At 39.6% G+C, this 12472-nt stretch overlaps 2 protein-coding genes across 4 annotated transcripts; one reads left to right on the forward strand and one right to left on the reverse strand.

The window, feature by feature from the left end:
• Positions 1-78: 78 nt before the first annotated feature.
• On the forward strand, positions 79-8546 carry LOC133848449 (sorting nexin-25). Of its 2 annotated transcripts, XM_062284012.1 has the most exons (12): positions 79-1006; positions 1352-1491; positions 1934-2030; positions 2102-2236; positions 2310-2486; positions 2554-2726; positions 3392-3798; positions 3861-4598; positions 5151-5333; positions 5396-5533; positions 5597-6277; positions 7281-8546. In XM_062284012.1, exons 1-12 carry the CDS (start codon positions 924-926, stop codon positions 7626-7628), a joined length of 3300 nt encoding a protein of 1099 aa, XP_062139996.1. In that variant the 5' UTR covers positions 79-923; the 3' UTR covers positions 7629-8546. The 2 variants fall into 2 exon arrangements, with proteins under 2 accessions (XP_062139996.1, XP_062139997.1); XM_062284013.1 differs by lacking the exon at positions 1352-1491 and having other exon boundaries at positions 80-1006.
• Positions 8547-9489: 943 nt separating this feature from the next.
• Positions 9490-12413, reverse strand: LOC133848450 (protein hold'em). Of its 2 annotated transcripts, XR_009895266.1 has the most exons (4): positions 10827-12413; positions 10615-10771; positions 9920-10406; positions 9490-9816 (listed from the first exon to the last, which is right to left on the reverse strand). XR_009895266.1 is itself a non-coding variant. In XM_062284014.1 (3 exons), the coding sequence occupies exons 1-3, from the start codon at positions 11761-11763 to the stop codon at positions 10019-10021; spliced, it is 1482 nt and encodes a 493-aa protein (XP_062139998.1). In that variant the 5' UTR covers positions 11764-12413; the 3' UTR covers positions 9825-10018. The 2 variants fall into 2 exon arrangements, 1 of the variants encoding a protein (XP_062139998.1); XM_062284014.1 differs by lacking the exon at positions 9490-9816 and having other exon boundaries at positions 9825-10406.
• Positions 12414-12472: the final 59 nt, after the last annotated feature.

Below are 12472 nucleotides of genomic sequence, written 5' to 3' on the forward strand. Positions count from 1 at the left end.
GTGGTGGTGCGTCGATTTCGATATGCATACACAACCGGGTTATCGTCATCGATAGCATATCAACAAATCCAAATGGCCCATCAACAGCAAGCAAGCAAGCGAGCAACCAACAGTGGACAAACTTTGATTTATACGGTTTATTGTATTTGTGAATGCGATTGAAAGTGGAAGTGAGTGTGTGCTGAGTGTGTGTGATGATTAATTACGGCTCCGCTGCTTGACCAGCCGAAGCACAGCACATTTGTACAGCAGATATAGATATACAAACGCGCCAACTCAAATTCCAACTTGTTGTAATCTACGCAGCAGCGGCAACGATATAAAGTGACAACAACAAAGAGAGCAGCAGCAGAGTAAACGATTTTATGGAGGCAGAACTGTGCAAGCAGCAATTGCTGCGCTGCTCTTCTTATCACACGCAGTTGCTGTAGCTGACTTTTGTGGTTTTGCGCCGCCCCCCTTTTATCCTTGAGGGTTTATTTTTTTTTGCTTTTTGTTTTTATCAGTATCAACTTGTTGCCATAGATGCTGTGATTTTACCCCCGCCGCTCCCTCTTATTACCGTTGGAGATCAAACATTAGTGACGACACTCGACGCGCGATACAAATAATAAATAAATAAGGGAAGCAGTTACAAGGGCGCGGGGTGTTGTATGGCGTTCCGGGGGATGGCGGAAGTGGTTATACAGAACTATTTATAAAAAAAACTAACGAAAGACACGACAAAAGCCAGAACAAGAGGCTACAAATTAAGCAAGTAGCATTAAAGAAACGACGTCGTCGCCAACAACAAAAAATGTACAAAACGCATCAAATATTCAAAGCAACAACAACAACAACAACAGTGGTAACTGTAAACTACCAACAATAATACAAATATAGACAGAGAGTGTGTGAGTGTGAGCTGGGAACAGCTGGCCGACATGGAGGGACGCCGCCCATTGTTTCCCATTGAACCTGAGCCGCCAACAACGCCCACACAGCGACTGACACTGCTGGCAACGCGGTAAGTGTAAGACGTGAGAAGAAGACGCAACGTTTTTAAATACACGCACCTTAAGTTGACAGCCCTGGTCAGAGTACCGCTATGTCATAACATGTGCGTGTATCGTGCTTGTGCATGTGTGTGTGTGTATCCTTTAAGCATATGCATGACATTAGTATGGGTCAATTGGAATGGATTGGAAGCACGCGTGTGTGGGAAGCGGGAATGTGTTGGACACTGTGGAAGGGGTTGTACATACATACATACATACGTATGTATGTACATTTGTATGCTGTTGTCACAATTATTAATAGATTTATTGCGCTTCCTCTTCTCTTTTTTCGCTCGCATCCTAATAATTTTTAGCTCGCTACGTGCGCTGCAATTAAACTGGAAGTTTATCATTTCCGGCATCACATTGACGCTTTTGGCCGTTATTTGGTATTATCCAACGTTCTTCTTATTCTTCGCATTCGTCATCTACTCCTTGGTGCTGGTCTTTGCAGGTAAGACGACCTTTTTAAGTCAATACGCTACAGATATTACAATATTCTTAACAACATAGTTTCGTATTCGCAATTCTAATTCAATGTTTTTTTGTGGGTAGAATTGCATTCTATGTACATACATACATATGTAATCTATTCAGAAAAAATAGTGTGCCCGGCTTCGAGTTAGCTTATTGCTGGGTATCTCGTATATCTTAAATTCTAAACTGGTCTGATATCACTTTCAATAAATCCAAATTGTTTAATCTAAAGTCGCATGACTCATTTGTTATCAAAACCAGCTAGGCGCACAAAAAAAAATATACAAAAGAATAAAAACAAAAAGCAGAGAGGAGAAAGCGGCCATTTTATAAAAATAATTGTCAATGCCATCATCAAAAAAAAGTTCGTTAATTAAAAATTTATCTGCACTTTTGTTATTGCTTCTATTGGGACACAGCTGTCGCCGGCACCGTCTACATACATTACATATTTACGACCAATGAGCCCACAAAGCCAAATCGACTGCCCTCCAAGCTGCTCTACAATGCCACCAAGTGAGTACCGTTATAATTATATATATGATACAGTATTTACCTAATAATGTCATCTTCTCTTCTTTATATAGAAGTCACATTTTTGATTTGCCAAATCCCATCAAGAATCCATCGAATTTACCATTGATTTTTGGCAAAACAGTCGATCTGCAGCTTCAGCAGATCATCGAGTATGTGCTACGAGACTTTATGGTGCCCTGGCTAGGGTGAGTAATCTATAGTATATATATATATATGATCCTAATCCTAATCCTTTCAACACTTTTCTTCTCTTTTCAGCTACGTTGTGACCAAGCCGAAGCTCATCAATGATGTCATACGCGAGGATCTTTGGAATGCCATACAAAAGATACATGAGCGAGCCGCTCGCATGGATCCGGCTAAGATCATTGCCGTTGACATGATCAATCGCGTCACAGTGCATCTCGAAAAGATTCGCATTGCCGAGGCACGCGCGTAAGTTGAGCAATCCTCTAGAGATCCTCTAGGATTTCCATCTAATTTTATTACTTTACGCTTTTAGTGCCGAAACGAGCAGCGCACCTGTGTTTAGCACCAATTCGTACCTGGTCGATGAGGAAAAGGAAATGGAGTTTTTGCGTAAATTGTGCGAGATTATGGTCATTCTGCTGTTGCCACGCGGCTATTCACTGCCACCACTCAAAGTGCTGCTCAGCGAGATTCTGTCCTTTAAGAGTAAGCACACGCAGTATTGCAACTTTAACTAGAACTATTTCGATTCTGTCTCTCAAGACTAAGCATGAAGTATTGAAGTTTTAGTTTGAATGCTACGGAGAGTGTGTAACTTACATAGATTGTTGAAGATTGTTGAGTGTTGATAGATTGTTGAGTGTTGAAGCCAGCAATGCTGTCAAGGGTTTAAACATAGATAGTAAAAACAAAAACTATTTAGATTCTTCCTTTAAAAGTAAGCACGATGTATTAAAACTTTAGCTTGAATATATAACTTAGATCTTTAGCAAATTGTCATTAAAAATTCATTGTATTCCCCAAATCTTCAGCTTGCTTTGAAACCTTGTTACAGCACAAAGATTTCTAGGGTTATAGATAGATAGTAAAATAACTATTTAGATTTTGTTCCTCAAGACGGATAGTGATTGACTTAGATCTTTAGGAAATTGTTAAAACTTCCTTGCTTTCCCTAATTCCATATTCCCTATTTAGTAATATTATTTATATGTACTACAGCTTGATTTATAAGATTTTGTGACAACCGCAATACAAAATGAAAATAAACTGAGGGTTCCATTTTTAAACACTAACCTCAAGATTCGAGAGCAATTATAGAAACGTGTTCAATTGCTTAAATTATATTCATTACTTATTATTATTCTATATAGTATTCTTTCCGATGATCAAAATGCTGACGTCACCGGACTACATCAACCAGAAGGTGGTGCAAAACATTGAGACACGTCTGGCGGCGGCGGCGATTAGCAAACGGAGCTACGAGTATGCGGCTAGTTTTGAGGAGTTCCTCAAGATCATCAACAATTCGGGGAATCTGGAGGAGTTGTCGTTGATACGCAAAAGCATTGTGAATGATTTGATGCATGCGACGAGCATGCAGAATTTGCAACGTGCCAAAGGACTTGATCCCGATACTGAGGATCATACGCTAACCAAATCCGAGCTGACGGCCGCTGTGCGACTCAAGCGTTATGTGCAACAACTGACCGTGGCCAAGGGTCAGTGTGAAAAGAATCTGGCCAAGTTTGGATGGAATGGCAATTACTCCAGCGACACAGTGAGTGAGAAATTTCTTGGAATATGTAAATTCAGTTAATGACTTTTGCTTTTGCTTTCAAGGATTTAACGCTGATGGAAATACTCAATACGGCGGTGGGTCGACGCTTCTTTACGCTATTCCTGGAGCCATTGAAGGCGAGTGCGCTGGTTGGCTTCTATCTGGCCGTCGATGAGATGAAGCATTCGCACAAAAGTGCCACCCATCAGCTGGGCACCGAGATCTTTTACACCTACATTCGTGCACCCAAGCCAGAGATACAAATCGATAAGCATGAGCGCAAACTGATCGAGACCTTTGTGCTCGGCGATGCGGGTCCAGATATATTCTATGATATACAGCGGAATATTCTGCGCACACTGGAGGACAAATACTATCCGCCATTTGTGCTGAGCGAACAGTATCGTCAGCTGAAGGAGGCACTCGATTCGAACGAATTTAACGATCCCACCTTGCTCATGTGTCCCACACTCCTCGGCGATGTGCATGACGATGAGCAGGCCAGCGTTGTCGATGGCCTCAATGGTGCCGGCGGTGCTCCGGCTGCCATCGATGTCGCTGCACACACGTCGTATGCGCGACGAAAGCTGGAGCAGATACAGGAGCGCATCGATAAGAAGAATCAAGCGCTCGATGCGCTCAAGTATTCAGTGAAACCGGAATCGAAGGTGCTGCAAATACTCGAAAAGGAGATGGAGTGGCTAAAGAGCGAGAAGCGACAGACGGAGGCGCATCTCCGACGCACCGATGCCTGGACCGAGCATCTCGGCAAATGGAAGGCGACCATACAAAGTGTCGAGGTGTGTATAGAGATAGTTTAAAGTTGTTTCAGTGCTTGGATAGTGATTCCCCAAGGATATATATTGATAAAGAATACAATTGTTAGCTAGAACTTTGATAATCAATATAAAAATATTACATTTTAAGACAGTTTTCTATAAGAACCATTAGTGAAAATAATCTTAGATACTTTGTCTGACAATCTGGTATATTGTATACTTATGGTATATTTCAAAGTCGAGCACACTCAACTATAGCTTCCTTTATCCTTTTTTGTATATTTTACTACTTTTGTGGAATATTTGTATATTATTAGAATATGTTTTTATTGACAATGAGCAGCGGGTATCTCACAGTCGAGCACACTCAATTGTAGCTTTCTTACTAGTTATTTTAATATCGAATACGAATTTCTTATGGCAATGAAATGATCTAGAGACTAAATAAGGCCTTCACGATAATTTTAGTTCTTTGCTAATAACAATTGAATAGAGAAGACGGATCATTTATATTTAAAGCATTTCACAGTCGAGCACACTCAACTAAAGCTTCCTTTATTGTTTTCCTTGCAGGTATCCGATGAGAAGGAATCACTCCAATTCATGATACTCGTGCACGTGGACGAGGACATCAATGCACCGCCACAGGCAGCGCCCAAGAATGGCGACAGCAGCAGCACAGGACGTGCACAACGACGTCGTCCCTCGGGGATATCCAGTGGCTGGGTGGTGATGCGTTCGCTTAATCAAGTGCACGTAAGTAGAGACTAAATTCTAATAGTGAACTGAATACTATAAACTAATTTGCCCCTCAACAGGAGCTGCAACGCAAGCTGCGACATGTGAGCTCCAATTTAAAGTCACTCGATTTGCCCACAAACTTCAAGTTCTTCTTCCTGAAGACGGATCGTCATGCACAGGAAAAGGCCAAAGGACAAATTCAAAAGTTTCTCAACGTGAGTAGAAATGTGATGGAAATATTTCTAAACGATCCTAAACTCTACTTCCTATATACTTAGTTCATATTGGAGGACGATCATTTGAATGGCAGCGAAGCGATCTATACGTTTCTTAGTCCTAGTTCGGATCATCTGAAGCAAACGTTGCCCTCGCCCAAAAAGTCAAAATTCTCGTTGTCGACGCTATTCAAGAGTGATGCGGCCAAGGCGCATGACAGCAACAAGGCAAGCGATCCGTTTTGGGGACTGCAACGCGATGACGATGACATGTCCACGTATCTCGATGGCGAGACGAGCAGCGATGCCAAACTGCTGGCAGATTTGGATAGCAAAGATTCGATAGCGGAACCAATGTATGCCCTCATGGGTGAAATCTTCGATATGGGCGGCGTCTTTAAGTGGCTGCGAAAGAGCATCATCTCGTTCGTTCAAATCACCTATGGACGCACGATCAATCGTCAGATACGTGAATCGATTGCCTATCTCTTCGAGGAGTCCATGCTGCACAATTATTTCTCGGCGATTTTGAAATCCTTTTGGCCCGGCGGCGTTTTGGCATCCGCTTATCCGGTGCGTTCCGAGGACATGAAGGAGATGACCACCAATGCCGCGAAAGCTCTGCTCACCGATCACATACCCGAGGTGCTGTGCAATCTTGTCGGCGCCCAGGCGGCCAAACGTGGCGTCCTCAAGGTGTTCGATGCCCTGCAGAATCCCACATACAACAAACAGTTGTTCTATGTAAGTTGAGAATTTGTTTAAATTCACTATCTCTCGGTCAATCTGTAACACAATCTTTAATGCGTTTTCTGTAAAGTAATTTTTCCCACTATCCATGAGGTTGAAGGGTAGTATAACATTGTGACACCAGGATATGTATGTAACAGACTAGAGAAGGCCTCTCCGACGCTATATAGTGTATATAATCTTGATGTCCGTTTGTCCGTATTTTTGTATGACCAAAAAGCATAATTATTAATCTTGCTTGGACTCTATGTTATATTTTGAGCGAGGTACTAAATTAATATACCAAATATTTGAGTATGTGTTTAGTGTTTTTATGGTATATAGTATGTGGTACTACACGGGTCTTAGTTGCTTTGGCTGAAAATCTGGTATATTTTTCACTATATATAGTATATAGTACTATATCAAAATACCAAATATAGGCTTTCATATTTTTTTTTTTGTAATTTTGCGGAATATTTTGCAGTCTATTTCGTGTACAGTACTAAATCAATATACCAAATATAGTCTTTGTTATATTTGTAGTTTTTTGCGGTATATTAATTTGGTATATTTTGAAATTAATACCGCGCTGGTTTTGCTTTTGTTCCAAATGGGTAGCTTTCTTACTTGTTCTATGTAAGTTGATGGTTCAATTAGTTATGGCTGTCAACTAAAGCATTACAGAGACTAGAAGAGCTAGGGCGACATTTTCTCTAATGAAAAGGGGCAAAAAAATTCTCTGAATATGTTGATAGTCTCACAAATTTAACTTACTTGCTTGTAAATTGTAGAAGTTAGATAAGAAATACTTTTGTATGGGCAACAACGCTGCTTACGAGTTTTAGTTGATTTGGCTGAAAATCTGGTATATTTTTCACTCTATGCTATATTTTGAAATATATAAAAATACCAAATATAGTCTTTGGTGTAAGTTTTAGTATTTTACTGTTGACTTGGTATAGTTTTAAATGAATATCGCAAAGTCGAAAGTCTAAAATGGTGTCTTACTTTACAGGAGCTGCTGGAGATCCTGATGATTGAATTCTTTCCGGAGATACGCCAGCTGAAGGTGAACAACAGCGCCAACGGCAGCAAACTGAATACGGCCACAGCGGGCGTGGCAGCCGCCTCCGCTGCCGCAGCATTGGCCGCAGTCGCAGCTCTGCCGCTGAACTGCAACAGCCATGGAACAGTCCACGGTGCGGCGTCGAGTCTGGCGCCAAGTTCGACGACGACACACACGGCTGCTGGCAATGCAGCGGGGAATCCCAAGGAGCATTATCATCAATCGCCGCCGCAGCAGTCGCCTTATCATCAGAGCAGAGCTGAGCCGCATCATCACGGCACGACGGGAGCCAAGTAGAAGAGACGACATTAGAACTCCTTTTCTTTTTATTTTTATGTACTTTAATTATTTTTAGAATGTGTTAACAAATAATGCTCTCTCGCGCTCTCTCTCTCTTTCTCAGTGTATACTCTATATAGCGAACTCGCTCTAAGCTGTGTTTTTTTTTTTGTTTTTGTGTTTTTTTCTTAATTAGCTGAATTTTGACGTAGTATATTTAGGATTAGAAAAGAAAACCGTAACGGAAACGCAGTACAATTCCTTCACCCTAAATGTCCCGTGTTATTTGTTTCGTCTTGTAGTCGTAAATTGTTTGTTTTTCTTGTTTTTTTATGTGTATTTGTTATTACTATTATTATTATTTTTAACATTTCGATTGTGCAGTATTAAGCGTTACACCAAACTGTTCTCCCAACCACATTCCTATTTCCCAAAATTAGCTGACACAACGAATTTCCCAAATTCCATAAGATACACGATTGATTGATTGATTGTTTGTTTGTTGGTGCCGTTGCCCCAAGTATATAACGATTTAACTGGAGTCGACTTATTGTGATCTTAGCAAGTAAACAGCACCAAAAATAAAAGAATTGAAATTGATTTCCAACTACTATATATATACATTATATACAAATATTATATATACTATATATATATATACATATATGTAATTAGATAAACCAAATAGTATATTATACACACACCAAACACACACACGATGTTATAATACCCCTTACAAAAGGCTGACGCTCCTCGAAAAAAAACAAAAACTAAAACCAAACTCTCGCTGCTTTTCCCCCTCAGCGAATTGACTTGAAATGGGAGCGCGCTGACAAATTGTATTGTATTGGATTGTATATTCTATTTATGTATTGCAGTTGCAATGTTTTATGTGTAAAACAATATTTAACAAAAAAAAAAAAAAATTAAAAGAAATGAAAAAACAAAACACACCCAAGCGAAATAAAGATGCTATTTATGTAGATATCCCAGTTTCTTATCTTATTTCCGTTTTTGGCAACATCTCGTTACAGCTGCTTTTAGATTGAATACACTCTCTCTGTTACTTAGCTAAGTATTATTTATAAGTATTATTTTACAGCTTACAACTATTCGTGTGTACTTCATATTCATCAGGAATTTTTCAATATTAATACTTATATAGTAGTATTCTTAATTTATTACTTACAACTATTTGTGTGTACTTCCATTTTGGAGTAGCTCAGGAATTTCTTAATATTAATACTTATATTCCGAGTAGTGTACTTAATCTATGAGATTTTCTTTCTTTTCTAGAATATTTCATATTATCTTATGTTCAACTTTTACTGTTCACTCCAACTCTGTTTTATAGAATATTTCATATTTTTGTTTTATGTTTAAAGTAGTTTCAGATACAAACTAAAAAAATACGCGTCAATATACATATTAATTGAAATTCAAAACCAAAAGCTTAATTTATGCATTTGTTCTCGATAGGAACTTCTTGTTATTAAGTTTGGCACAAACAAATTCTTCATGAATTACTTAGTTGCAGATTTCACTTGTATTCTTCATGTATCAAAAATATTGTAAAATTTTTAATTATATAATATAATTATTATTATATAAAGTGCATATTCTTACAAGGTTTTCATTTGTCATGCGATTCCAACAGCTGACCAAAAGTTTCACTGCTTACAATAACATTCCGCTTAAAGAACATAATCTCTGACTCTTAGCATATTTTACAGATAGGACTTATCTAAAAAATAAACTTTAACTTCAAGCATGACTTATAACTACCTCTAATACATAAAAAGTGCAAAATCTTAGCGTTGTTTGTTTTCCCCATTTTAGTTTTGGTCTTCATCTTAAAAACTATGTCGTAAATATGGTATTTACCTTTACTGGATAACTGAGAGTCGGGCAATTCCTATCGTAAGTTATGTCTAGGTCTCAGATTACGCTAAAAACTATGTGAACTATATGTTATAAAGATTTAATTTTATATTCAATATTCACTTTTACTGATTGAGACTAGACAATACACTCGGTTATGACAATAAGCCATTAAAATATACAAAATTCCTTTCGGAAATTAAAATTAGTTTTTAACTCTACATAATCCAAAATGACTTCAAAACTATGGTTCCTACGGGTTAATTTAATGAATTATAAATTAACCCGATGCAAACAAAGTTAAAGCTGGAAAACTTATCTTCTTCTCTTTACTTTTAAGTAAAATATTAAAAGTAAACCTTCAACTTGAACTTACACAAATCCTAAATTAAACAAACTTAAAGCTGGGAAACTTCACTTCTTGTGACCTCTACTAAAGACTACTTTCATACTTAAGAAAAAGAATAAAATAAACCTATGACTACTTACACCACAAATCCTAAGTCTCTAGTTTACTTCTTGGTTTTCTAAAATGCAGCTAACTTCTGTATGATCTGTTCTAGCTCTGTTAGCTCCATATCCACGACAATGATTGTAAGATTCTTGCGCACAGGTGTTGGCTTTTTTATCAGTAGCTTCACCTCAAAGTGTTTTAGCAGAAAGCGCCACTTAAGCTCGGTCTTTTTGCGATCCGACAGCAACTCAAAGGCATCCGCATTGAGACCCAGCAATTGATTAGCAACGCCGCCACTGAGACGCGTCTCCACCAGCGTGCCCGTGTGATCCGACAAGTGAATATTGATGTTGAAGAACTTCTCGGCACGTGCCCCGCTGTATTCCAATGAGAACTCTAGCTGACAATGCTCATTGTCGCATTCACTGCGATTGCTTGGAATGAGGCGACGACATGATTTGCTGCAAAAGTAAACGGAAAAGTTTATACAATCGTAATTTAATTTAGTCCATCTACAAAACAATAGTTCAATTAAAAACTAAACAACAAATTGATTGGCAATTGAAAAATTAAGTTTACATTTAAAGTGAGAAATCACAATATAAACAAATCAGACTTAATAAAAATTGTATTTGATTCAATAATGGTTTGCTACTTTCAGTTACTTGCCATTTCTTGTTGATGCTCGTGCCCAAGCCATCGATGTCGAATTTGCTGACCATAGCATAGAGCACGGCCGTAAAGTGCTCGCTGGTTGAATCCTGCAGTTCGCCCTCGGCACGCGCATAAATCTGTCGAACCGTCATCTGAGTTTGGATCTCTGCAGCTGTTCGAAGTTTGGATTAATACACTTTATTATAGATTATCTCTTTCCTACTCACCTGGTGGCAAATTCTCCACATCGCTTTGCGCACACAACTCAAAGCTGTTCAGCGGTGTCTTGGCCGCAAAAGCGAGCAACGCTTGAGCCTCTGGACTTGTTGGTTCTGGGTTCTCGTAGATGAGCGTGCAGCTGGCATGACTAAGCACTGAACAGCCATGAAATTGCGAATGCGCGACACGCACATCGATCAGATGCAACAGCGTTTTGCCCGCTTGCCAGCGCTGAGCACGACGTATCCAATTCACGTGCCACAGCGTCAACATCATGCCCGACGCACAGCTGGTATCGATGACCACCAGTTCAAGGCACTGCAGGAGTGTGCTGCCATTGCGTGGCTGCTTGCGTTTCAGTTCACGCACCGGCGGCATCGTGGCCACTGCCACGAACAGATCAACAAAGGCAGCCGGACGCTGTTCACCGCCTGGCATCACGCAACGCACATCCCGGAGTTTGAGAGCTGTACTCAGTGCTTTGTGCGATTGCCCGCAAAGTTGCAACAATGCTTGCAGTGTTGCCTGGTCGTCGCTGCTATGTTTTACCAAATAGCCGTGTCCTTCGTTGACAACAAGTGCACACGACAGTGTGCCGCTTGGTTGATAGCGATTCTCAGTGAATCCGTTGTGTGACGGCAGCAATGGTGGTGTTATGGCCATCACTTTGGCCCCAACGATGTCGACTACGTCGCCCATCTGTAGCATTGCATTGTACTCGTGCACGCTGGCTTCGGAGCTCCAGCACTTGCAGTTGGCAATGTGACGCTTCGTGTCACGCAACGTGAAATTGATCACGCCACGCTTTTCGCTGCTCAGCTTGTCGAGGAAGATGTGCGGCTCGGATTTTGCAATGATGAGGGCAACGGTGGAGAAATTGGTCATAGTAGGGTGCATATCGATCAGATGGAGATGTTTTGTTGTTTTAAACTTCGATGCAGACATGTTAAGACTTAGAAATTTGCACCGGAAATGGCTAAAATGTTATTTTGAGGATCGTTAAAAATCAACGTGCACACACTGATAACGAATCGTGGTGTAAATGGTTATTGGTTGACAAATAAACATATTACACATGGGATCAAACACACAAGTAGAAGTGGAATTTATATATACAATTTCCCAATTGGTATAGATCACTTGCTCAATCATTTTAAAGGTAAATAAAAAACACTAGTAAAAATTGCGACACCGACCGTTAGAAGTAACGCTGAAAACCGCCATATGCAAATAGAGTGGCCAAACTTCAAGTTCAAGCTCAAGTGTGTCCAATGCAAAAAAAGTGCACTAACCGCAAAAGTTATCGCTGCGTAATCGTGTGTACACACCATATCCTTCGCCTGTGCAACGACTATATTGTCAAAATGCAAATTTAATCGCTATAAAATATTCCACAAGGCACTGTAATAAATTTACCGTAATATTGCTAAAAACATTGCCATCATCCAAATTAAGTAATTGGAACATTTTAAATGTTTGACCTAGAAAAAATATTCAGCCACTGCAAATGTTATCGCTGCGAAAGCGTATGTACACACTGTCCAACCGCCATTTCTGGCCAAATTAAAAAAATACAAATTAAACAGTTACGGCATTTAAAGTATGGTTTACGTACTTTTTTGTGTTGTTATTAATTGTTTAGGCTTTGTTTTAT

The sequence above is a fragment of the Drosophila sulfurigaster genome, chromosome X, assembly GCF_023558435.1.
Source record: "Drosophila sulfurigaster albostrigata strain 15112-1811.04 chromosome X, ASM2355843v2, whole genome shotgun sequence".
Lineage (NCBI taxonomy): Eukaryota > Metazoa > Arthropoda > Insecta > Diptera > Drosophilidae > Drosophila > Drosophila sulfurigaster.